At 44.4% G+C, this 23,313-nt stretch overlaps 1 protein-coding gene across 1 annotated transcript in view; it reads right to left on the minus strand.

Moving 5' to 3' along the window:
• Window positions 1-514: 514 nt before the first annotated feature.
• SLC5A1 (solute carrier family 5 member 1) overlaps window positions 515-23,313 on the minus strand; it is a 51,992-nt gene continuing 29,193 nt past the window's right edge. Inside the window, exons 6-15 of the mRNA XM_032801304.1 lie at window positions 20,869-20,974; window positions 20,578-20,658; window positions 18,232-18,452; window positions 17,371-17,506; window positions 16,456-16,563; window positions 15,451-15,601; window positions 14,600-14,768; window positions 6,223-6,438; window positions 5,146-5,248; window positions 515-2,781 (exon numbers count right to left, since the gene is read on the minus strand). Coding sequence (XP_032657195.1) covers window positions 2,564-2,781; window positions 5,146-5,248; window positions 6,223-6,438; window positions 14,600-14,768; window positions 15,451-15,601; window positions 16,456-16,563; window positions 17,371-17,506; window positions 18,232-18,452; window positions 20,578-20,658; window positions 20,869-20,974 — 1,509 coding nt within the window. The 3' untranslated portion in view covers window positions 515-2,563. The remainder of the gene's footprint in view (window positions 2,782-5,145; window positions 5,249-6,222; window positions 6,439-14,599; window positions 14,769-15,450; window positions 15,602-16,455; window positions 16,564-17,370; window positions 17,507-18,231; window positions 18,453-20,577; window positions 20,659-20,868; window positions 20,975-23,313) is intronic.

The following is a 23,313-nucleotide window of genomic DNA, read 5'->3' on the forward strand; positions in this document are numbered from 1 at the left end:
AAATCCTACAGAGCAAGACAACTTGCCCTAAGGAGCAGTCAGCTTTTTCCGTGGTTGTGAACTCTGGACTCTACCAGCTCTAGTTTTCAAATGTCTCTCTCTGCACTTCCCAATCTGTGATTTCAAAAAGCTTTATTATTCAGCCTTCGTGGAGAAATGGAGCAAACAAGCAGCAAAGAGCCTGACAACAAAGAGTCCCCAACAAGGGGGTCATGCCATGGCATAGGCTTCTCACTGGCTGGGGAAACCATCTGTGTTGTTTTTGCCTTTATCCAAAAGGTCTCATCATTTCAGTGTTTTCAGTTTAGTTACAAACTGTAGCTAAGAAGGAGCTGCATCATCCACAAGAAGGGCTCATTCACTAGTTTCTCATCTGCTACAGCAACCCAGCCATTACAGCCATTTCCCAGATATGCAAATGATCAAGACTGAGGACATCTGATTTTGACTTTTGATCAAGAAACTTTTTTTTATATTTTACATTTTCTATTGTGTTATACAAAGAACTCTTGACTTTCTGGTCCCCAAACACATTAGAAACATTTTAATACGTACAACCTTCATAGTTAATGAAATATAATTAATTCATAACAATACAATGACGACTTAAGATGCTCCCTGCTGCTCTATTTATTGTAAGACCATTGGCATTAGGATTCAAATTGTATTGATGATTTGGCACTATGCAGTACATGTCAGGATATTCCAGAGAAACAGAACATTATACTGAAAATCCTAGTGCAGCTACATGCAGTAAGAGGACAGCGCATTTTGCTATGGACTCATCTGAATATGCTGTCAGAAGACAGTGCATCATGAAAGTAATAGGGATTTGCAGGAGTGCAGCATGCTTCAGAAAGATTCCATTGGTTTGCTTGTTACATATTGCAGCAGCACAGTGCAGTGTGCTGTAGAATACTGCAGGAAGATGAGATGCATGTTACAACTGAATTGAGACATTGCAGGACACTGTGGTACACAAGGCAAAAAGGATTGTAATATAGATTAGCTGCAGCAACTGGAAATTTCTGATGTGCCTTCTCTGTATCTATGCCTCCTTGGGAAGATGAATTAGGTGCTAAAAAGTTCTGGTTTCATTTTTCAGCCTGGAACTGCTCTCCATAGCTTCTTACTAGTCTCTGAGACTCAAGCCATGGTCATTGCCTAGAGCTGTCAATTCTTAATGAAGCTATTCTGGAAGATATTTTTTTCCAACATGACATAATGTCATTTTCTTAAAATATCCTATTAAAATCTCCTGGATTCCTTTTAATAGTCACCGGGAGATGGATGCCAATTCTGGAAGACTCCAAGCCAAACCTGGAGGGCTGGCAACCTATCATTGCCTCATCAAGCTCTCAGCCTGGTTTCACACTCCCAAACAAGATGAAGACAATTGGAATGGTTTAGATGATCTCAGAGCAGTGACTGTTTTCCTTAAGGAAACTATAGTGTAAGTCTTACTTCACGGCATGAATGAAATTTCTTAAAAACTGTCAGAGAAGGAAGATTCATAATTTGGCAGGAAAAATACTGTAATGTCTTAGTGTACTTGGAAGCAAGAGACAAAGCCAGAATTACCAGGTAGAAAATCCACTAACTAAGAAGGGGAACTAAGTGCCTTCCTTATAAAATGGAGGTCCACAGTAAATGTAAATGGAGTCTAATTTTGACATCATGCTAGGGAATCAAAACTACCATGAATATATTTTTATAAATAAAGTTTTCACATTCAAACAGATTCATATTAAACTAAATGCTCAGATTGCATTGGAACCTTTAAAGCTAATCTTGAAGAGTCAGGCATAGCCACGACTCTTATTAAGGCTGGTCAGACTTAGTTTGCCTAATTTCAAACCCACTCAAATAGCACAAGTTAAATTCAGATGGTACTGGGGTTCATATTCCACTTGGAAGAAAAAGAGATAAAAGAGGAGAGAAGAAAAAATCCACTGAAAACAGTGTAATGTATGGAACAGATAATGGAAAGAGAAAAGGGCTATTAAAAATAGCGATAGTATCAAAGGAATTCATCAATAAAATGTTATCCAGGGGAACTCACCAAAGGCTGCCTTTATTTTGAGGGGATTCATTTATCCTAAACCCATAGCACAGCCCTTCATATAGCTGAACTTTAAAAAAAAAAAAAAAAAAAAAATCACCTTGGGAAAATGGCCAGAAATTTTCGCCAGTTCCCCAGAATAGTTCACAAAATCATGAACTCCATGCAGCTCATCCAGCCCTGGTTCTCATATTCTGAAATTGAGCTGTGAAATGTATTTTGTAAGAAAAGAGATTTACTAAATTCTCCCTGACGCACTGGACTGAAATTCTACTGTTTGGGACTTTAATATGCCTGCTCTTTAGCCAAAAGATGTTTAATTACCACTATATAACCAATGAATAAATCAATGTATTCATACAATCTCACTGTACAAATCTCATAAGTATATCTAACTGTATAATTTAGAAAACAATTTCTTTTGAAGAATACAGTGCAATTTCAAAAGGAAAAGGGACTAGAGTTAGACCTTCATGTAAACTCTGGAGTGTGAGATGAAATTTATGCAAAGAAGGCATGACAGAATACAGCCACGGTCAGTAGAATGATGCCGTTTATGTTCACAACATTTCTCCAGATTGGATTCTCAGAAGTGTCAGTCAGTTTCTTCTCTATCGCTTCCTGCTCCTCTTTGCTCAATTTGTGACCTTTTTTCTGATTTAAACCACAGAACCAGTTGTAGGCCTTCTTCCACCATCCTTGCTCTTCACCACCTTGTTCTGTGATAGAAAAAAATAGCACAGTGGTCAAGTAACATGATGTGTATGGCTCCATAAGACTGGCATTAAAACAAGGTCTCAGTGATGCAGAGTATTCTTTAGAGAACTGTTTTTCAAATGTGGCCACTATGGCATTTTCTTGCAGCCACAGCCACCTGTGCTGTGATGGGGGTGGGGGGTGAGGGGCACAAAGCAGTGGCCCCTCTCCCAGGGCCACTTGCAGCGGCTGGGCCCTGCCCCTCCTAACCCCCAGAGACCCAAATGCTGGAGGTGCAGGCAGCTGATGAATTCCTCACTTACCAGGGTGGGGTAAGGGAGGCAGGCTTTGGTCACAGGGCTTCGTGCTCCATGCACACAATGGCAGGCTCTGGTTCCAATCTCTGGAACCAGACTCGCCACCCCCACCATTGTTCCTGAGCCCCACTGCCTCCCTGCCCACCTCCCTATCCAGGGCTTAACTTGTCCCAGGGCTTGTGGGGGCTGAGAAAATCTGCTGTGAAAAGTGATATTAACAAACATACAAATATCACTTTTCACAGCAGAAGATTTGCCAGCGCAACCAAAAAAGCAAAAGAAACAACAGTAAAAAGACAAGAACACGAAAAGTGCCTTATTTGCGTTTCTATTCTGTTTAGGTCCAGTAAAGAATACAGACAACTGTAAATTATTTTTATTACTGAGTCTGAAAAAAAACACCTACATAAATAAAATATGATTTGGACATGTATATGTGCATATTTATTTGTTTTTCCTAAAATTAATTAAATATTTTAGGAAAAATTGTCAGCACAGCCATCAGCAAGAATTGGTGGCTGCACTCTGAGGCCACCAAAAAATTGTTGTGAGAACCTCTGCTTTAGAGCCTCTTGTAACTGAAATAACAGCTCCAATTTGTGATCTTAATGATGAAAAATGCCTAAGGAGAGATGGGGGTGTAGAAACAGATCAATATTATGATTCCACAGCAGACATGCAAAGTGAGTGATTTATGATCAAGTAGCTCTGTAGCTATTGCTAATAATTTTGAACCCTACAAACCCCTGTGCTTTCCAGTTCACTAACGGTTTGTTCTCAGTTTGCAGTGATATAGCTGAAAATACTGGTAGCTCACAAATGCTAGAAATCACTAAGTTGATTCATGCACATTATAAATACTTAAACATACAGGATTGAAAAGTGTTGGGTACAGAGTAATAGCCCAGATCTTCACCTCCTGGCCCTCCCCAACTACACCTCCTTATGCGTTGTGCTGCTTTGCAGTTGGGGAGAGAGGAAGGGGCCACAGGGAGCCATCTGGGGCTCCCTGAGTCAAGGCTGCACAAGGACACCCTAATTTACACCAGTGAACAATCTGGCACCGCACAGGTCCGCTCTGCCACATCCACTCTCCTTCCTCATTATGCTTTGCCTCCAACTTGCTCCCTCTTTCCCTTACATGGGGTAAGGTTAGGGAGGGCAGCTGTGTAGGAGACAGCTCCAACTTTCTGCCTGCAGAAAGATCCTCTGCTGGGGGGATTCTCCACCAGTTATCTCTGGTTGATTTAAGGCAACTTTTCCCTGCTTACATGGTGCGCACAGGCCTTAGAGGATAAAGACACCAGCCATGTCTCTTCAGCCTGAGATTGAGAAGTAGGTCGCTGATTTGTGAAGGGTTTCTCTGCTTAATCAGATGTTGGGGTTTTTTTGTATTATTGACAAAGCCCTGGCTGGGATGATTTAGTTGGGGATTGGTCCTGCTTTGAGCAGGGGGTTGGACTAGATGACCCTCTGAGGTCTCTTCCAACCCTGATATTCTATGATTTTTTTTTAATTAAATGGCTGAATTCACCGATGCTTTCAACCTTGTGGAAGTGAGCTTTGTCTCAGAGCCTGGAGCCAGGCAAAGTTTTGTGTAAATTTCCCAGTGCAGTTCTGGCAAAACACCTTCACCCTGCTGTGCACCACCTTCACTGTTTCAAAACCTAACCCCTACACACCACTTCCAAATGCATCTTCATTCTGTCCTTTAAAGTGTAAGGTCCACACACAACTCTTGCAACCACATCGCTCCTGAGCTGTACCACCCCAGTTTGTTTTAGCCCTAGGCTTCTCACCTAATTATATGAAGGCTTTTGTGCTGTGCACAAAAATCAGCTGGAACTAGATTGTCATTGCGTAATTAATTTCACTCACAATCTACACCAGACCCAATTAATAGACAGTGGTGAAAAATTTGTGCATTAACTTTGCCTACTGGCCCTTTAGCATCTGAGTTTTCATGGGAGTACAGGGCACTTTCACTGCTTCTTCTGTACTGAAGTTGGGAACCCCAAATACACTGATGGCTTCCACTGATCTTAAATGAGAATGTTATTCAGAAATCACCTGATTCATTGTCATTGCTCTCAGGTTCCTCAATCTTCTCATTTGCATCCAGGTCAATACGTTCCTCTTTGCTGTTCCGAAGAGACCAGCACAAGCGGTAAAGCTGCCATTAAACAAAATATGAGTTTACAATGCTGCAAGCCTTGAAATGCTGAGATCAGCACAGGATTTGGGGGTCTCATGAATGTTTGCTAAATAATACTCAGGGATTATTAGGGATCTCGTAAGACTGAGGACAGATAGTGTAGGAGACTATTCCTCTTTCCCTTTCTTAACACCTTCATCCCTTAAATCTTTGTTAGCTACACACACTGTATGCGTCACCTATTGTGTGTGTCTCTCAGAAATCAAATTCCCTTCTTATTGTGTATTTTTGCACTACAATAGAACCTCAGCATTACGAACACCTCAGGAATGGAGGTCGTTCATAACTCTGAAATGTTTGTAATTCTGAACAAAACGTTATGGTTGTTCTTTAAAAAGTTTACAAATGATCATTGACTTAATACAGCTTTGAAAGTTTACTAAACAGAAGAAAAATGCTGTTTTTAACTGTCTTAACTGAAATGAAACAAGCAGAGAAACAGTTTTATTACCTTGTCTATTCTCTTTTTTTTAACACACTTTTTTTTAAGTAGTTTACACTGAATACAGTACAGTACTGTATTTGCTTCTTTTTTTTTTTTTTGTCTTTGCTGCTGCCATATTGCATACTTCCAGTTCCAAATGAGGTGTGTGGTTGACTGGTCAATTCATAACTCTGGTGTTTGTAAGACTGAGGTTCCACTGTATATAATGTCTTCATGGCGTTAGTAGTTACAGAGTACTCTCCAGAACATTTGTTTTCCTAGCTGAGCGTGCTTCATTTCCAGAGATATCTGGACCAAGGAATAATTTGAAAAAGATGCAGAACTTCTCTCTGAACCCAGTTAACTGGAAGGATCCTATATAATGTATATAATGTAAAATTCCAGGGTAGAATATGCTTAATGCTACTTACAGTGTAAATTAAAGTGATCAGTTTCATAGATCTCCTCTATCTCAGGGAGCAGGAGAGCAAGAGACAGTGATACTCACATGTACATCCGGAATGGGTTTAGTTATCAGTGAGACGCCCAAGATGATGATGGCGCAGATCCCAAAAAGGATTATAGCAAAGTACAAATAGTGAATTCCACAAATGATCTCTGGGCAATTGCTGGGGTTTGCACAGCTGCCAGTTCCATAGGCAAACTCTGTAATCATTCGACTCAGCCCAATGACCAGCCCAATGACCAAGCCCCAGAAGGCACCCTGCAAAAGAAAGTGACAGGCAGAAAGCTGTTGTGGATATGTAAATACATTGCCTTCTTTAACCTACTAATGTCAATGGAATGTGCACTACTGCCAATGGACACGTGAGCAACCTACATCACCAAGGAATTAAGAACACGAAGAACATAAGCCTTCTTATTAACCAGAAGCAAATCAGTTATTAAATTGAACTCCTAGTGTCAACGCACATCATGTACTGGCTAGGAAATCAAGAGAATCTCCAAAAGTCTCTGAAAAGGTCAAAGTGCTTTTCCTGCTTTAAAAAAAATTCTTTTCTTTATATAACGGCTCCTTAGAACCCTGCCTCCCTCCCCTACAAATGTAGGGTGACTGTAGGATGGCTTGGGAACATTAGCCTGTACATGCTACTATGTTATTGAAGGTTTGCTCATGAGTGCTGGGTTACTGGCAAGGGTTTTTCTTGTTTGTTTGTATTTTTTTAAAAAGAACAGCAGCACTGCAGTGTTTGTTTTGAAAAGAAATTGTTTCTCAAGAATTACATGAGGTTTGCACTCAGATATTTGAAGAAAAGGCTCTGCAACCTCGACATATCCCAGTAAAATTGCTAGGAATGCCCTGTCCCAACTCTCCATGAGATTCTTTGGCCTGCAATATGAAAGAGGTTAGACTAGATGATCACAGAGTTCCTTTCCAGCCTTAAAAATCTATTAAATCATTACAATCCTCTGCCCCCACAGCACAGCTCATTCAAGCTGTTTTTGAAGTTTGCAGAATGTCAGATGAGCTTCTAGAATTTTAGATCCTTATCTGAACCAAACCTTTGAAAAGAAGATTACTCATGCAATGCAGTACCTGAGGTTTTTCGAGATGTGTTTCCCTACAGGTGCTCCACGTTAGATGCAGTAGCATCCCTGCACCTGTGATTGGAGATCTTTAGTAGCAGGGCCCATTAGGCCACACATACGCTCCCCTCCCCATTTCATGCCGAGAGTGGCGTCTATATAGCGCTATGTGGTCCAACTGCTGTCAGTGCCTTCTCTACTGCAGAGTCAATGTTTGAAATCTGAAGCAGAGGAGAGGAGGGCGAGTAGTGCAGCACCCATAGGACACACATCTCAAATAATCTCAGTTACTGCACAGGGTGAGTAACTTTCTTCTCTTCAAGTAGTGTCCGTATGGTGTAGGTGACTGTAGAGCAGTGCCCTTAGTTGGAAGACTGGGAATGATCTCTACTGAGGAGGACAGGTCTGTGTGTCCTAGCAGGGCACCTGATGCGGAATTGTGGGTGAAAACATAATGACTGAAGATGTCTGTGGACACCCAGGTGGCTGCCTTACAAATGTCAGTAATCAGCACTATATTCAGGAAAGCTATTGATGTGGACAGCAATCGAGTGCCAGATGGGGGCTGAAGTTTGTGATGTTGATAGCAAAGGTGGATGCACCCTGAGATCCATTTCAAAAGATGTTTGGATATTGCTGAACCTTTTGATCTTTCAGCAATAGAGAGGAATAAACGTGGCTATTGTCTGAACAATTTGGTTCTGTCAAGGGAGAAAGCTAGTGCCCGTTTGACATCCAACCTCAGGCTGATTGCTATCTATGTGGCTCAGGGAAGGTGGATAGGTTGGTTTGGATGGAATGAGGGTGGTACCTTGGGTAAGAACTACTGGTGAGATCATAACGTGACCTTATCTTTATAGAAGATTGTGTACGGGAGGATATGCCAGCAGGGCACCAATTTCTCCTACTCGTCAGGCAGAAGTAATTACTATGAGAAACAAATTTCATGGACAGGTGCATGTAGGAGCAGGACATCATTGGTTCGAGTGGGGGCTGGTGATACAGAGTAGAATGAGGCTGAGATCCCAAGGTGGGGTGGGGTCTCATACATCAGAGTAAAATTTTGGAGACCTTTAAGGTCTTTTTGTCATTGGTTGAGTAAATACCAACTGCCCTCTATCTTGGAGTGGAATGCAGTAATGACGGCCAGATGTATGCAAATGGAGCTTGTGGATAGCCCCAATCTCGAGTTCCAGGATGTAATCCAGAATGACTAGTAAAGAAGTGGCAATTGATGGGATATGTTTGGTGTTGCACTAAATCCAGAACTTTTTCCATTTCTGTAGATACGTATATCGAGTTGTTGAATATCTGCTATTTAAAAGAATCTCCTTTACACTTTCAAAACAGGTTACCTTCGGATCCTGGAACCATGAAGGAGCCAGGCCTTCAAATGGAAGTTCTAGATTTGGACAGAGAATCTGGCCTGTCTCCTGAGAGAAGAGGTGTGGTGTTGACTGCAGGGTAATCAGTGGACAGACTGCCATGCACAAGAGGTTAGGATACCAGATCTGTCATGGCATGGGGCTCCGAAGACGGCCCTTGCTCATTTCACTTGTATCTTGTTGAGCACTTTGAATGGTAGGGGAAAGGGTGGGAAAGCATAGAGGAAGGGTGCATCCCACAAAATGTGAAAGGCATCCCCCAGAGATTGGTGACCTAGAGCTGCTCTTGAGCAAAATTGTGGGCACTTGGTGTTTTGGGGAGTGGCAGACAGATCTATGTTCAGGAATCCCCAACGACTGAATGTGTGTTGTAGGGTTCTTGTGTCCATCTCCCACTCGTGTTCTGTGAGAACCTCCTGCTCAGTGAGTCTGCCATGGTGTTTAGGTGTGTAGGTATGTGGCAGGGATGTCAATGCCATGTTGGATAGACCAGTTCCACAATTTCAGAGCTTCTGTACATAGGGATTGGGACCTCTCTGCCTCCCTCACCCCCCATCTGTTAATCTAGAACATGCAGGTGGTGGTGTGCATTGTTACTCTTATGGTCCTTTGTCGATTATTGGCAGAAAGTGTTCAGCATGCACATAATTCTAGAAGGTTGATGTGCAACATGGATTCTGACAGGGATCACTTGCCCTGTACTGTGTGAGTTTGTAGATGTGCTCCCCATCCAAACAATGAGGTGCCAGTTATCAATATCAAGGACAGTGTTGATTGGAGGAAGGGGACCCACATGCAGACATTTCAGGGTTGCATTCACCAGTCTAATGAGTCTTTGATCTTGATTGGTATTGAGAGCAGTGTGTTTAGGCTATGTCTGTGGGGTACGTACGCTGTTCATAGCCATCCCTGAAGACAGCGCATGTGCAATCTTGCATGTTTCACCATGAACTTGGCCACTACCATATGACCAAGCAGCTATTTACAAGTCCTGGCAGAGATCCATGGGCAGGTTCTCACAGTGGAGATAAGGGTGATTATTGTGGAAAATCTGTGCACTGTGAGAAAGGCTCTGGCCTTTATAGCATCCAGTTGGGCCCCAATAAACTCCAGATGCTGGGCTAGCATCAGTACCGATTTTTGTATGTTTATTTGGAGGCTGAAGTCTGAGAAAAGGTTCGTATGGAGGGAGCCATGAGGAGGCAGTCGTCTACATATGGGAATCTTACAATCCCTTGTTTGCAAAGGCGTCGCCACCACCGCGAGGACCTTGGAAAATATCCTGGGTGCCATAGAGAGGTCAAAGTACTTTTTATTAATAATGGTCAGACCCTAGATGAAATCTGAGGAATCACTGTGGGAAGAGACTGATGTGGAAGTACGTGCTTTGGAGGTTGAGGGCCCAGTCCCCCTGTTTTAGTGCTGGGATTATTGTTGATAGTGTGACCATCTTGAGGCATTGTAATTTGATGAACTTGTTGAGGTTCCTCAAGTCTAGGATAAGTCTCCACCTGCTGGGTTTCTTTTGGATCCGAAAATACTGGGAATAAAAAACTTTCCCTCTGTGTTGGAATGGGACCAGTTCTATAGCACCCAGGCGCAGGTGGTTTATTTTCTTTTTGTAGAAGGTGTTTGTGAGAAGGGTCCCTGAAGAGAGACGGGGAAGAGGGGTCAGTGGTTAGGAGAGAGGAACAAAATAGAATACCCACTTGTCAGAGGCGATTTTTCGCCATGATGGCTAGAATGGGGTCAACCAGTTGCCAAACTGAAGGATTACTGGAGATGGTTTCAGCAACTGGACCAGGGGAGGCATCTCAGGGCCTTGACCACATTTTCAAAATTGTGGTGTAGAGATGGATGGGTGGGGTGTAGTTGCCTGTGCCAATGTCTGCCTGTGTTTGGGAGGAGGTCTCGGCCACCTGCATTGTGTATCATAAAGCTATTGAAGGGTGAAATGTGGAGGTTTAGATCTTGGAGTAGATTGATATCTACCTGTCTCCTCTTCAGCACTGCTGTATACATGCCAGGAGAACTCAGTGTCACACTAGAATCTTTTCAAGAATGTCAGGAGTCATCAATATGCTTGGCAAAAAGTTTAGATCCTTCACACAGTAGATCTTCCACCGTCATCTGCACTTCCCTGGGGAACCCTCAGAGATGGAAGCATGAGGCTCCTCTCATCACTACAGATGCCGCAATGGAGCGGGCCACCATGTCCGCAGCATCCAGAAAGGCCTGTGGCGCCGTACAGGACAGAAGTTGTCTTTCCACCATCTGCTGCTTTTTGTCCTCTAGGAGATGTTGACTGACCTCATGAAACTTGGAATAGTTCACATGGTTATATTTAGCTAGGAGAGCCTCATAATTAGCAATTCCTCTTCCTGTCATAAGGGGCTGTCCTGAAACGGTTGTGTCATCCTCTCTCCTGCACCACATTGACTATGAGGGAGTTTGAAGTAGGATGAGAAAATAGGAATTCCATGCCCTTAGCAGGGACATAGTACTTCTCGTCCACTCACTTGCTGGTAGGGCGGTTTGCCAGATCAACTTGTCTGGGTCCAACAAGGCCTCGTTGATTGGAAGTGCGATCTTTGCCAATGTGGAGGACTGCAAGATGTTGAGCATCTTGAGCTTTTGTTCTCTAACTTCCTCCAGGGGGATCTGGAGAGAATCCACAATCCTGGGGAACAGTTTGTGGAACTGTTTAAAATCATCTCCTGATGTTGGAGTGATGGCATGATGGCCTCATTGGGGAAGGATGACGAGATGTGGGCTGGTGATGTAACTTCTTCCTCTGTTTCTTCATCATGCTCCTCTAGCAATTCAGGCTCAGAGAAAGAGGCCTAGAGTCTGACAAGGACAGAGAGTGTATTTGTCCCTGTCTCTGCTCATAGTTTGGGAAAGTGTGACTTATATGCAGCCCAAGGCCAGTGTAGGGGAACAGGCACCTGGGGCTGCATCCAGGGGTGTCCATAACAAGGACTTGTGTCATTTCTGATCTCTAGGTATCTAGTGCAGTAGTATGATTCTGTGGAGCCCTTTGAGATGATCGTGGGATGTGAGGCATGATGGAGTACTCCTCTTCTTCCTCAATGGAGAAGGGTGGAGTGGTATTCGATGGTGAAAGAGAATGGAGTGTGACAGATCTATCTCCAGGGAAGAGGCATGGACTGCTGGGAGCTTGGTACAGAAGAGCGGTGATTCTGGAGTGTCAGAGAGGATCAGGTCTCTCAGGTAGCGGAACTCTTGTGATACCAGCAGGAGCATCATCGGTACTGATGGCTATATATGTATTTGTGCAGACATAATGGATAGCGATGGTGCAGATGTTAAGTGCCTTCTGTTGAACAACCAGTAGATGGCGCCAGGGGCTTAGTGGGCGCTAATGCACTCAAAGTCATTGAGGGAGATTTTAGATCTGTCCATCTCAGTCCCAAGTGATTGTGCGTCTATTTGCGGTCCTGCCCTCTTAGGGCCCTTGGATCTCAAGAGTGCTGGGACTAGAGGTGTCTGGATGGTCACAGGAGCCAGGTCTTGCCCCCAAAGATGTCGAGCCTACTGACCTCATGGGAGTTGCCTTTTTCCAAGGTGGCTCCTTGGTGAGTGAGTTGGGGCCTGTCTCTTCTCCGCTTGATGGAGAGAGTGAAGATTTTCCTTTTTGTGGTGTATGGTGAGCAGGGGTCTGCCGATGACCATGCTGATGGTGACTACCACGAAGGAGAGGTATTGGGGCCAGGATCAGAGGCTAGTCACAGTGAGCTCTCCATTATTAACATTTTAGCCTCAATTCACGGTCCTTTCTGGACCGAGCCTTCAGTTTGAGACATTTTGTGCACTTTTGTGATATGTGCCTCTCACCCAAACAGCGTGCACTATGAGTAGCCATCGCTCACTGGAATAGCCTCATGACAGGAGAAGCACCTCTTAAACATGGAAGGTGTGGGCATAGCCACAGACAGGCAGAGCTACCCAGCAGGGAAGGGCACAGAAAAGGAACCCTCTGCTAATCTAAAAACAATGGGGAGGAAAGAGCCAAAGGAAAAAAGATATTTGTTGTAAGAGGGGGTAAAGGGAATTTTAAAACTTTTTAGAAAGCAGCTAATAACTAAGAAATAGTAGTGAAAACACTAGTATTATGAAGGACAGTAAAGACATATGCAAGACTCTGCTAAGGATTCGGTCACAGATCAAGGCAATTGAGATGGAACTGAGGGCAGCTGGACCACACAGCACTGAATAGATGCTGCTCATGGTGCAAGACTGGGAGGAGTGCCTGTATGGCCCAACGGGCACTGCTAGGGAAGATCTCCAATCCCAGGTGCAGGGACGTTACCGCATAGGGACACTACTCAAAGAACCACCTTCAGAGATTTGTCCTTCCCTATCTATGTGTTTACCCTTCCTCCTAAATACAACAAAACCAACAGACATACAGAGCCAAAGTCACTCCTGGAGTAAGCAGATGTAGTCCTCTGACTTTAGTCAAGTTGCACCCATTTGATGTAGAATTTGGCCCATAGGGTAAACAGGAGACAACTAATGGTACAGAATTAAATATCCTGCTAGAAATTTTCTAGTTTGAACAAATTTTATTTTGTGACTATTATTGTTAAATGATCAGAAAAATCACAGAAATATATTGGAATAAGACAAGGTGAGACACTCAGTTTACAGTAGAAATAAGAATCTTTCTGAAAAGTCTAATCTGGAAGATACTAATAAAAATGGTGTCAAGTATCAGAGGGGTAGCCGTGTTAGTCTGGATCTGTAAAAGCAGCAGAGAATCCTGTGGCACCTTATAGACTAACAGACGTTTTGGAGCGTGAGCTTTCATGGGTGAATACCCACTTCGTCAGACGAAGTGGGTATTCACCCACGAAAGCTCACGCTCCAAAACGTCTGTTAGTCTATAAGGTGCCACAGGATTCTCTGCTGCTTTTACTAAAAATGGGACTTTGATCCAGGCAGTGCCTCAAATTTCTTCAGCTTTTACTTGATCCCAGTATTTTTTCTAATTAGGAGTGTGCTTTGGACCAAATGCTGAGGATCTTACTAATTCTTAATCCATTTTTCTTCAGGACCTCAGGACTTGATCCATTACATGAGATTCAACCAAGCAGTGACTGGAAATGGAATATCCCTGCTTGGGAAATATCCACTACTACTACTGTTAGTATATCAACCAATCTCCAGAGAAAGGAGTCAAAGTAACTAGAAAGCTCCAACCCCACCTGGAAACAGTGTTATATTGTTTATCTATTGGCTTTCCTCACCATCGCGTTTGTGAGGTGCACGGATATTAATGAATTTATCCTCATGGGGACCATAGGCAAGTATTATCCTCAGCATTACAAGTGGGGAAATTGAGCTACAGAGCTATTATTGGAGTGATTTTCAGAGGTGCTGAGCGCACAGTTCCCACCGACTTCTAAGAGAGTTGTTCTGAGTGCTCAGCACCTCTGAAATTCAAGCCAGCAGTGACCTGCCTAAGTTCTCACAGGCAGTCTGTGGCACAACTGGGAATAGAACCCAGATCTTACGAGTTCCAGTCCAGCAGCTTAACCAGAGGACTTTCTCCTTCCTTGTTGAGGCCTACAGAACCCTAGAAGGTTGCAATAAAGCACTGTTTACCTGAAATTATCCCTTCAACACAAGTCACAGTGAAACAGTAGGTGGTTCCAGCTCCACAGTTGTCTAGGAGCCAATAAAGTCCAACAAAGTCCATGCACATTTACATATATGTGGTGGAAGAGGAATATGAGGAGTCCTCAACTGAGCCAAGAGCCCCCCAAGCATTCTGCTTTGGAACCTCAGGCACTGGCCTGTAGCGGGAATAGCCTTAAAGAAATTGAGAATCAAACTGAAACTAAGAAAGGGGAGTTGTCCCAGTGCATAGATGAATGTCTTTTGTGAACTTCTGCACACAGAGCTCTTCTCCTAGCCTGTACTCACCTCCTCATTGACCCTCTTACAGAAGATAGCAAGCAGGAAGACAGCAGCAATGGGTGGCCCCAGGTAGCTGGTGACAGACTGTATATAATCAAAGAGCTGCCCGCTCTGAGCTGACTGCACCACAGGAACCCAAGCAATGCTGATACCAATTAAAGCTAACATAAATAACCTGCAAATACAGTCAATCAAAAATCTGTTAGCCATGTATTTATAAACATCAATCAGAAATACAGAAATTACAATGAACCAATCAACAATTCAACAATTCATTGTGTTATTCAACCAGCATTAAAACATCAGCAAAAAAAGACAGTAATCAACCATCAGCACTGGGAGTAGGGTGGCGTGGGGTTGGGGGAAGCAACTAGCAATGAGATCTCACCAGATCCCTTAGCTCTTACTCAACCCAAAATGAGAACTCTGCTACCAAAATAATAAATCACCTATAATAAGAAGTCATCTATAAATACAGCAAATCAATAAAACATCAGAGAGGAATGAATAATAGAGAAATCAGCGCATAGCTAGTGAATATTACTGATGCTGTAGCTTTGTCTAACTGGCATCTTGGAATGAAATTTAAATAGATCCCCTGGGATATCTTTAGGGAATAGACACCTCAGATTAATCTTTAAATAAGAAACATGGCTGGAAACTACCCCACAGAATATCGAGAAAGACACACATGGGATTAAGCTGTCAGGCCACAAGAGGTCACTGCTGCATCACATGCATTCAGTGAAAAGTTGTTCATCAAGGCACTTTAAAGTGAACTTTGAAGGATGCAGTCTGTGACGGCTCCAATATTTCATTAGGTTCCTAATGCTGGGAAGCGGGGCAGTAACACTTACCTCCCAGCCAGCATGAGCTCTCTCTCAGATGCCTGGGATCGTATTTTGGTGTAGATGTCCATGGTGAACAGAGTGCTAGCACTATTAAAAATGGAAGTCAGGGAGCTCATGAGAGAGGCCAACATGACTGACAACATCAGCCCTCGCAAACCTGAAACACAGAGAGACACCACCTGAGCTGGGGAGGGTCAGTCACTGGGAATGCTCCATAAGTGACATCTCTTTGATTGCATGGGCTGACCTCTCCAACCCAGCTATCTGTTAGTAAATGAAGCATGCCCAGCTTATGACAACTTCATGGTATCCTACTGCAGATGGAAGGTAGTGGTGCCTTTTAGGTCAGGAAGCACAACATTTTCAATACCACACAATACCCAGGCTGGGCTGTTAGGAGATGGATAATGGCTGAGTGTATTTACTCAGATAGGAGTCCTTTGTGTACAAAGTGAGGGGTCAGAGACACCCCCACAAAAACACAATCTTGTTGTTTATACTGCCTGATTGGACTCTGGGTCAGTGGGAGAGCAATAACCCCAAGGGGGCTGCACTTTCTCTTCCCAGTCCAGTGAGTTTAGCAGAGGAACTGCAAGCATGTCCCTCAACACAGAGATCCTGGCAGAGGCCACCTCTTAAAAACTGGCAACTGTAGGCCAGATTTTTTTCTCTCACAAGGCTAACACCAGCAGCGTCTTACTGCCTCATGTTTGCAAATAGGTAACATTGTCATGGCTAGGCTGTAACCATCTGGCATCTATGGTCACATTGATCGCAATGCTTGGCATGTACAGGAATAAACTATATATTGGAATGATCTAGGGCCTATGATAGCTGAGCCCTGATAACTCAAGAAACTAGTGATGTCAAATCGACTAAATGAGAATGCAGGTCTCCTAGTTCTGGTAGCTGAATTCGAGCCCTGGGACATGTCTCCCCCTCAACAACTAGCTTCTATTAATCTCCCATCCATGTTTTACCCACAAAAACTCTATCACAGCAACAGCTTACCATTCGGCATAAGGTCCACCACCATTTTTGGAAAAGCAATGTTTGAACAGCCAACTTTGGTGCCACAGTATTTCTCACATTCTGAGGGCACGACACAAGCCACCGTATCTGAGAAAAAGATAACAAAAAACAGGGTTACTTGGGATCATAGCAGCAAGTTACTCAAAAATCAAGAGTACTTCCCAAACCTATTTCCATGCTAAACCACTGGATTTATTTGCCTGATATCACCGTTGGCTCTGCAGCTGTGGGAAGGAATTCCATTCCTTCATCACTTCTTTCCTAGCTGGGGAATAGTGATGTTGCTGAGGTCAAGTCACCAAAACTGCATCCACAGAACTGCACAGGAAGTCGAGACTGAATAATGTGAGGACTACAAAATTGGGACCAGGGCAAAGTTAGTATGTGTTCTGAAAGCCCCTCTCCAGCTCAGACCACCTGCTCTCCTCTGTTGTTGTACACACACCTCAGTGGAGAGGGAAAAAAACAACTGGTATTGCGCTCACACTGAGCTCAGGCAGCATGCAAACTACAGGCATTTCCATGAGCTGGGAGCACTCCTCTCTGGGATCCAGGCACCACTCCCTCTGCCCTGTGAAGTCTGTCAGTCACAGACAGGAGTGTTTCCCACCCTCTCAGAGCAGGAATGTTGTAACAAATTCCAACAAAGAGGACACACCCTCTAGGATTCCTGTCCCCACAAAGGACAGTAATAGCATCACCGAGAGCCCTGAGCAGGGGAAGGAGAAAGAGCCCTGTCTTCTTACTTTGTGGGAAAGGCTGGTCTGTGTATGTGTTTTCACAGTCTGAGTCAGGAGAGGGACTGAAGGAGCTGGAGGGGGACAGGAAAGAAAACTGAGTGGGACTGGAGGAGGAATGAGAAGAGAATGAGAGGGCTACAGTATTAGGTTTCACCTGTGTACAGAATTCGACTGATCATCCCAGGCATCACGATCAAAAACATGGGCAGCAGCTTTATGTACCCACACAAGATGCAGCCGGCCTTCACATGGGACATGTTCTTGGCTGAGAGACATCGCTGAACAATAACCTGTCAATGAGACAGTAGATGTGAATGACTCCAGATTTGTCACCCACACATGATTCCGGGCACACCAAGGCACAAATGACTCTGTTTCAACTGTATTCCAGCAAGAAGTCTTTGCTCTTGCTCGTAATTACAAAAATACAAGGGCATTTGAAAGCCCAATAACACATTTAAATGGTTAAAAGTAAATACTCTATTGTCTAACGCAGGGGTCAGCAACCTTTGGCATGTGGCTCACCACAGTAAGCACCCCGGTGGGCCGGGCCAGTTTGTTTACCTGCCGTGTCCACAGGTTTGGCCGATTATGACTCCCACTGGCTGAGGTTCGCCATCCTAGGCCAATGGGGGCGGCAGGAAGTGGTGGCCAGCACTTCCCTCGGGCCGTGCCACTTCCCGCTGGGAAGCCAAGTCTATACCCAGCTTGATAAAGGTCATATTTTCAAAACTGGACCCTCAACGTTCATCCACAGCATGTCACAAGAAAGGGGGGTGGAAAAATCACATACACAGCATATGTCCAGAATGGCATGAAAAAATAGTAAAGGAACATACACATTGTATTCACTTAACATAGAAGAGGCTGTGACTCAAAGCTATAGAGAAAAAAAAAATCCTCTCAGGAGATAATCACCATTTTTATGGCACAGGGTTGGGATGAGAGAGATCAATCCAACTACACTGCAAATTTTAGAATGCTCTGAATTTCCGAGTTGTTCCCTTTACTCTACCTGATCTGTGCACCAGTACCACAAAGCCAGGATGCTCAACCCAAAGGTAAGGCCCGGCCATGGCAAATCTCCAGTGATTGGGTCTCGGAAGATGTGGAAAGAATCTGCCCGAGGGGTGTAGCATTTTGGGTCAATGGTAATGTTTCCATATGAGGTGTTGCTTGGAATTGCTTGCATATATTTCTCCATAAAGGCCTCATATCCTCCTACTTCGGCAAATCCTGAAAAACAGAACATGAAGACCCTATCATGGTACCGGACACTTGAAATTCTTGATGGAGCTGAAGAGTCCAAGAAGATAACTCCTTGCCATCAATGATAGGTTTCAGAGTAGTAGCCGTGTTAGTCTGTATCCGCAAAAAGAATAGGAGTACTTGTAGCACCTTAGAGACTAACAAATTTATTGTAGCATAAGCTTTCGTGGGCTACAGCTCACTTAATCAGATGCATGTAGTGGAAAATACAGAAGGAAGATATTATATATATATATATACACACACACACACACAGGGAACATGAAACAATGGGTGTTATCATACATAAGGAGAGTGATCAGTTAAGGTGATGTGTTGTCAGCAGGAGAGAAAAATCACTGTTTGTAGTGGTAATGAAAATGGCCCATTTCCAGCACTTGACAAGGAGATATAAGGAACTGTACTGGGGTGGGGATGGGGGGGAGATAAGCATGTGGAAATAGTTTTACTTTGTGAATGGCTCATCCACTCCCAGCCAAACTGGACAGTCTCTACGTAAAAGAATAAATGGACACAAATCAGACGTCAAGAATTATAACATTCAAAAACCAGTTGGAGAACACTTCAACCTCCCTGGCCACTCAATTACAGGCCTAAAAGTCACAATATTACAACAAAAAAACTTCAAAAATTTTTTTTCATTTAGAGACTGCTGAATTGGAATTAATTTGCAAATTGGACACCATTAAATTAGGTTTGAATAAAGACTGGGAGTGGATGGGCCATTACACAAAGTAAAACTATTTTCCCATGCTAATCTCCAACCCTGTTCCCCACCAGTTCCTTGTATCTCCTTGTCAAGTGCTGGAAATGGGCCATTTTTATTACCACTACAAACAGTTATTTTTCTCTCCTGCTGACAACAGCTCACCTTAACTGATCACTCTCCTTACAATGTGTATGGTAACACCCACTGTTTCATGTTCCCTGTGTGTATATATATCTTCCTTCTGTATTTTCCACTACATGCATCCAGTGGAGTGAGCTGTATTGAATGCTACAATAAATTTGTTAGTCTCTAACATGCCATCAATGTGATAAACCTGCCCCAATAGAGGTCAACATTGTCAGAAACAAAGAATGTGCTGTGAAAACTCTCATTAGCAAGAAGCCCCACTGGCTTTTCTTCTCAGGTTGCTATGGAGCTCTAAAAGATTCCTTTACACTCCACTGTCCTTCCCATTCCCCAGACCCAAGCTTCCACTTTGTCAGGTATAATATCTCCAGGCTCCCTGACCCAGGTAAGGACCAGAGGCAGCATCCACCTGATTAAGTCAATCTGAAATATTGTTTATTGTGAAGAAGGGGGACAGCTTCATTCACTGAAAAGTTTACACAGAGGAAGTCCAATTAGAAGCCATAAGGTAAGGGGGAGGAAATTACAGCCTCACAGGGCTTTACTATCTCCTCTTGATTAATTATGTAGCCTGAGCCCTAAATACCAGGGTTCTATTTCACAGGATGGACTGCATTTTAGTACCTACAAGATCTCATGGACACCTGGCCTCCTATTCACAACACAGCCCCTATTTTGGGGAGTTCTATAGGCTGTTATACAGGAGGTCAGAACAGATGATCACAATGGTCCCTTCTTGCCTTGGAATCTATGAATCTCCCAGGGCCAGCGCTTCCATTTAGGCGACCATCTCCAGGATTTGGGGGGGTGGCATTTTGCTGCCCCTTGGCGGCAATTTGGCGGCAGGGGGTCATTCCGCGCTCTGGGTCTTCAGCGGCAATTCTGTGGTGGGTCCTTCACTCACTCCGGGACCCGCCGCTGACCCCTCCGCTGCAGAATTGCCATCGACCAGGAGCACGGAAAGACCCTTGCCTAGGGCGCCAAAAACCCTGGCGCCACTCCTGGAATCTCCTCTACCATTGTCATTGGAATTACATCCCTATGGCAACTATACACTTGGTCAGGATGACAGGCGGGCTTAGCAATGCGGCTTTTCTCCATCCCTGACAAATACATGAAGCAACAGGAGTTCCTTAGCTGTTAACCTGTTAGGACTCAACAATGCTGGATCTACTTCCACAGGACACTGGGGGCTGTAGCTGATCATTCCAGCTCTCGTTCAACAGATTTACTTACCAAATCCTGAGAGAATACAGGATCCCACCACCATGATGGCAGTCTGTAAGGTGTCTGTGTAAATCACAGCAGCAAGGCCACCTAAAGGCAAAGAAATGCCATTATGTGAGCCTCTCTGCTAATGCCTTCATGGGAATTGGCCTCTCCTTGACCTTCCCTCTCTCTCTCATGCACATACACCTCTCCCCTTTCGTGCTCTCATTTCCTCCCACTAACACCCACTCTCCTTTTCATCTTTCTGGATCCCCTTTTAACTTGTTTTTAATGTATCAATCTGTTCCACAAACTCACCTGTGATAGTGTAAAGACCAGTAATAGCCAGCAGTATGATTATGGCCAAATAAAGATTCAACCCCATGGCCATTTGGATAAATATAGCTCCAGCGAATATATCTGCCTAATAAAAGGAAAGATGACAGTTTAGGGAATGCTTAAAGATAAAATAACATTTCTATTAGTATCTGTTACTATCCTCCCCACCTTAAAGCACTGTACAAAAAAATAAAAGCACATGCGAAATAAAGACAAATCCTGTCCCCTTGGTCCCAGACCTGCTTTATTTTAACTGCCAGCTGCTTTTTGAAGTTCACTTCTTAGTGTCTGCACTTCTTACAATAGTTCCCAGAAATGGGTCAATTATTCCCTCCTAGCCAAATCTGGCTACCCATCCCTCCAGACCTGTGAAGTTATGTATGGGGAAACAGTTCAGCAAAGTTCTTAAATCCCAGACCATGCTAACACCCAAGTCTTTTGATCATCTTTACATTATATCCAGGAAGAGTTTTGTTAAATAAAGACAAAAGAGCCATTTATGTCTTTGCTTTATGCTATTCTTCACACCCAGGGCCGGTGCAAGGATGTTTCGCGCCCTAGGCGAAACTTCCACCTTGCGCCCCCCGGCCCTGAGGTGCCCCCGCTCCGTGGCAGCTCCCCACCCTCTGCCCTGAGGCACACCGCCCGCCCCAGCTCACCCCTGCTCTGCGCACGAGCATCCCGAGCACGCCGTGGCTGCTTCACTTCTCTCTCCTCCCAGGCTTGCGATGCCAATCAGCTTAGGTGCAGAAAGCCTGGGAGGTGAAAGAAGTGAAGCAGCTACAGTGTGGTAGGGGAGGAGGCGGGGCAGGGATGAGCTGGGGTAGGGAGTTCCCCTGCGTGCCACCCCCCCCCCCTTACTTTCTGCAGGCGCCCTCCCCATGCTCCCCTGCCCCAGCTCCCTCTGCCTAATGCCAGCAGCAACCAGGGGCGGACAAAGATCCGGCTGCCACGTCACTGTCTGAAGAAATGGCGCCCCCCAAATTCCAGCGCCTCACCTAAATGGTTGCACTGGCCCTTTCTGCACTGCCCTCAGGGCCCAGTTCAAGTCCTCTCTGCCCAAGAGCAGCACATTGTGAACGCAAGCAAAAGGCGTTCCGCATAAGGAGGGCTACCTCCAGGCCAACAGAAGCTGTGGGCCTCATCTGCACTGGCCTGGCCTCATCCTGGACTGCTAGAAGGGCCTGCCTCCTAGTCCCCCAGTGCCGAGTGAGTTGATTCAGCCCCAATCCCACGTGCACATTTGTTCACATCAGAAGAACGCCTCATAGAAATGATCAATCCTAGAGTGGATTTTCTTATCGCACACAGTTGGGTTCCTCTGAAGTCAGTGCAAGGACTGCGAGGGGAGGCTTTTGCACCTCCCTGATGTGATTTGAGGCAGAGCAGGGACAGAGAGGACACAGTAGCAGGTCAGAGCAGCCTGCGGACAGCTCTTAGCTATTGCCCTCGTGCAATAATCTACATACCTCACTGCCATATCCTCCCTTCCTATAGAGGCGATCAGACGAGGTATACAAGCAGGGAGGATCCCATAGGGATGCAGGCCTGTTTCTTCCCCATCTCGATCCCTGAACATCACACATTTCAGAATGAATCTATGGGATGAGCACTGAGCCCCTGGTGCAATTCACCCAGGGGAGCCATGCAGCCTTGATGACCCAGCCATCAGCTCACCGCTACTCTGCACACACAGCAGGTGCAAAGCGACTGCACAGGGAGGAGAAGGAGCACTCCTTTGGTTGAATTTCTGTGAGCCTACCTCTCTCTATTTTCAAGAAATTACTAGGAAATTCAACCACAGACCCTTTGTAAAACAGTTCAGGGGCTGAGAGACAGCGACGCAAAACCCAAATGCACATGCTAGGAACACAGCAACAAAACCATTCACCTACATCCCTCTCTCTTCTCCTCTCACTTCACACAATCTGCGCATTCCCAGCCACAACCATCCTACTCAGCTATTGTCACCACAAAGTCAGACCCTTAACTCTACCCTCCGTGGAATGCCATCAAACAAAAGCTCCTGACTTACAGCTCAATGAACAAAAAGCTAACATAAAGAAATATGCATAGCAGAGATCAGCACATGCACCCTGCAGCGACACCTGACCAAAGAGGAACCACAGTGACATCAATCTAAAACTATTCATTACACCCAAAAAATTCTAATATAACCAGCTGGAGCTTACAAGTCCTTCTCATATGCTACCTGTACCATTACATTTATACAAACAAAGTCCACAGCACACAAACACTGCAATCTGTGCAATTAAATGACTTACCAAATTTCAGAACCCATCAAAAAGATTGAGATGTAATATTGCTCCACATAAACAAATGTACCCCACAAAATAAAATAACTTGGTTGGTGCCTACAACTGTGAGATGAAGGTCATTGTCTTGATATAACAATGCCAACTT

Source organism: Chelonoidis abingdonii, chromosome 22 (assembly GCF_003597395.2).
Source record: "Chelonoidis abingdonii isolate Lonesome George chromosome 22, CheloAbing_2.0, whole genome shotgun sequence".
Taxonomy (NCBI): domain Eukaryota; kingdom Metazoa; phylum Chordata; order Testudines; family Testudinidae; genus Chelonoidis; species Chelonoidis abingdonii.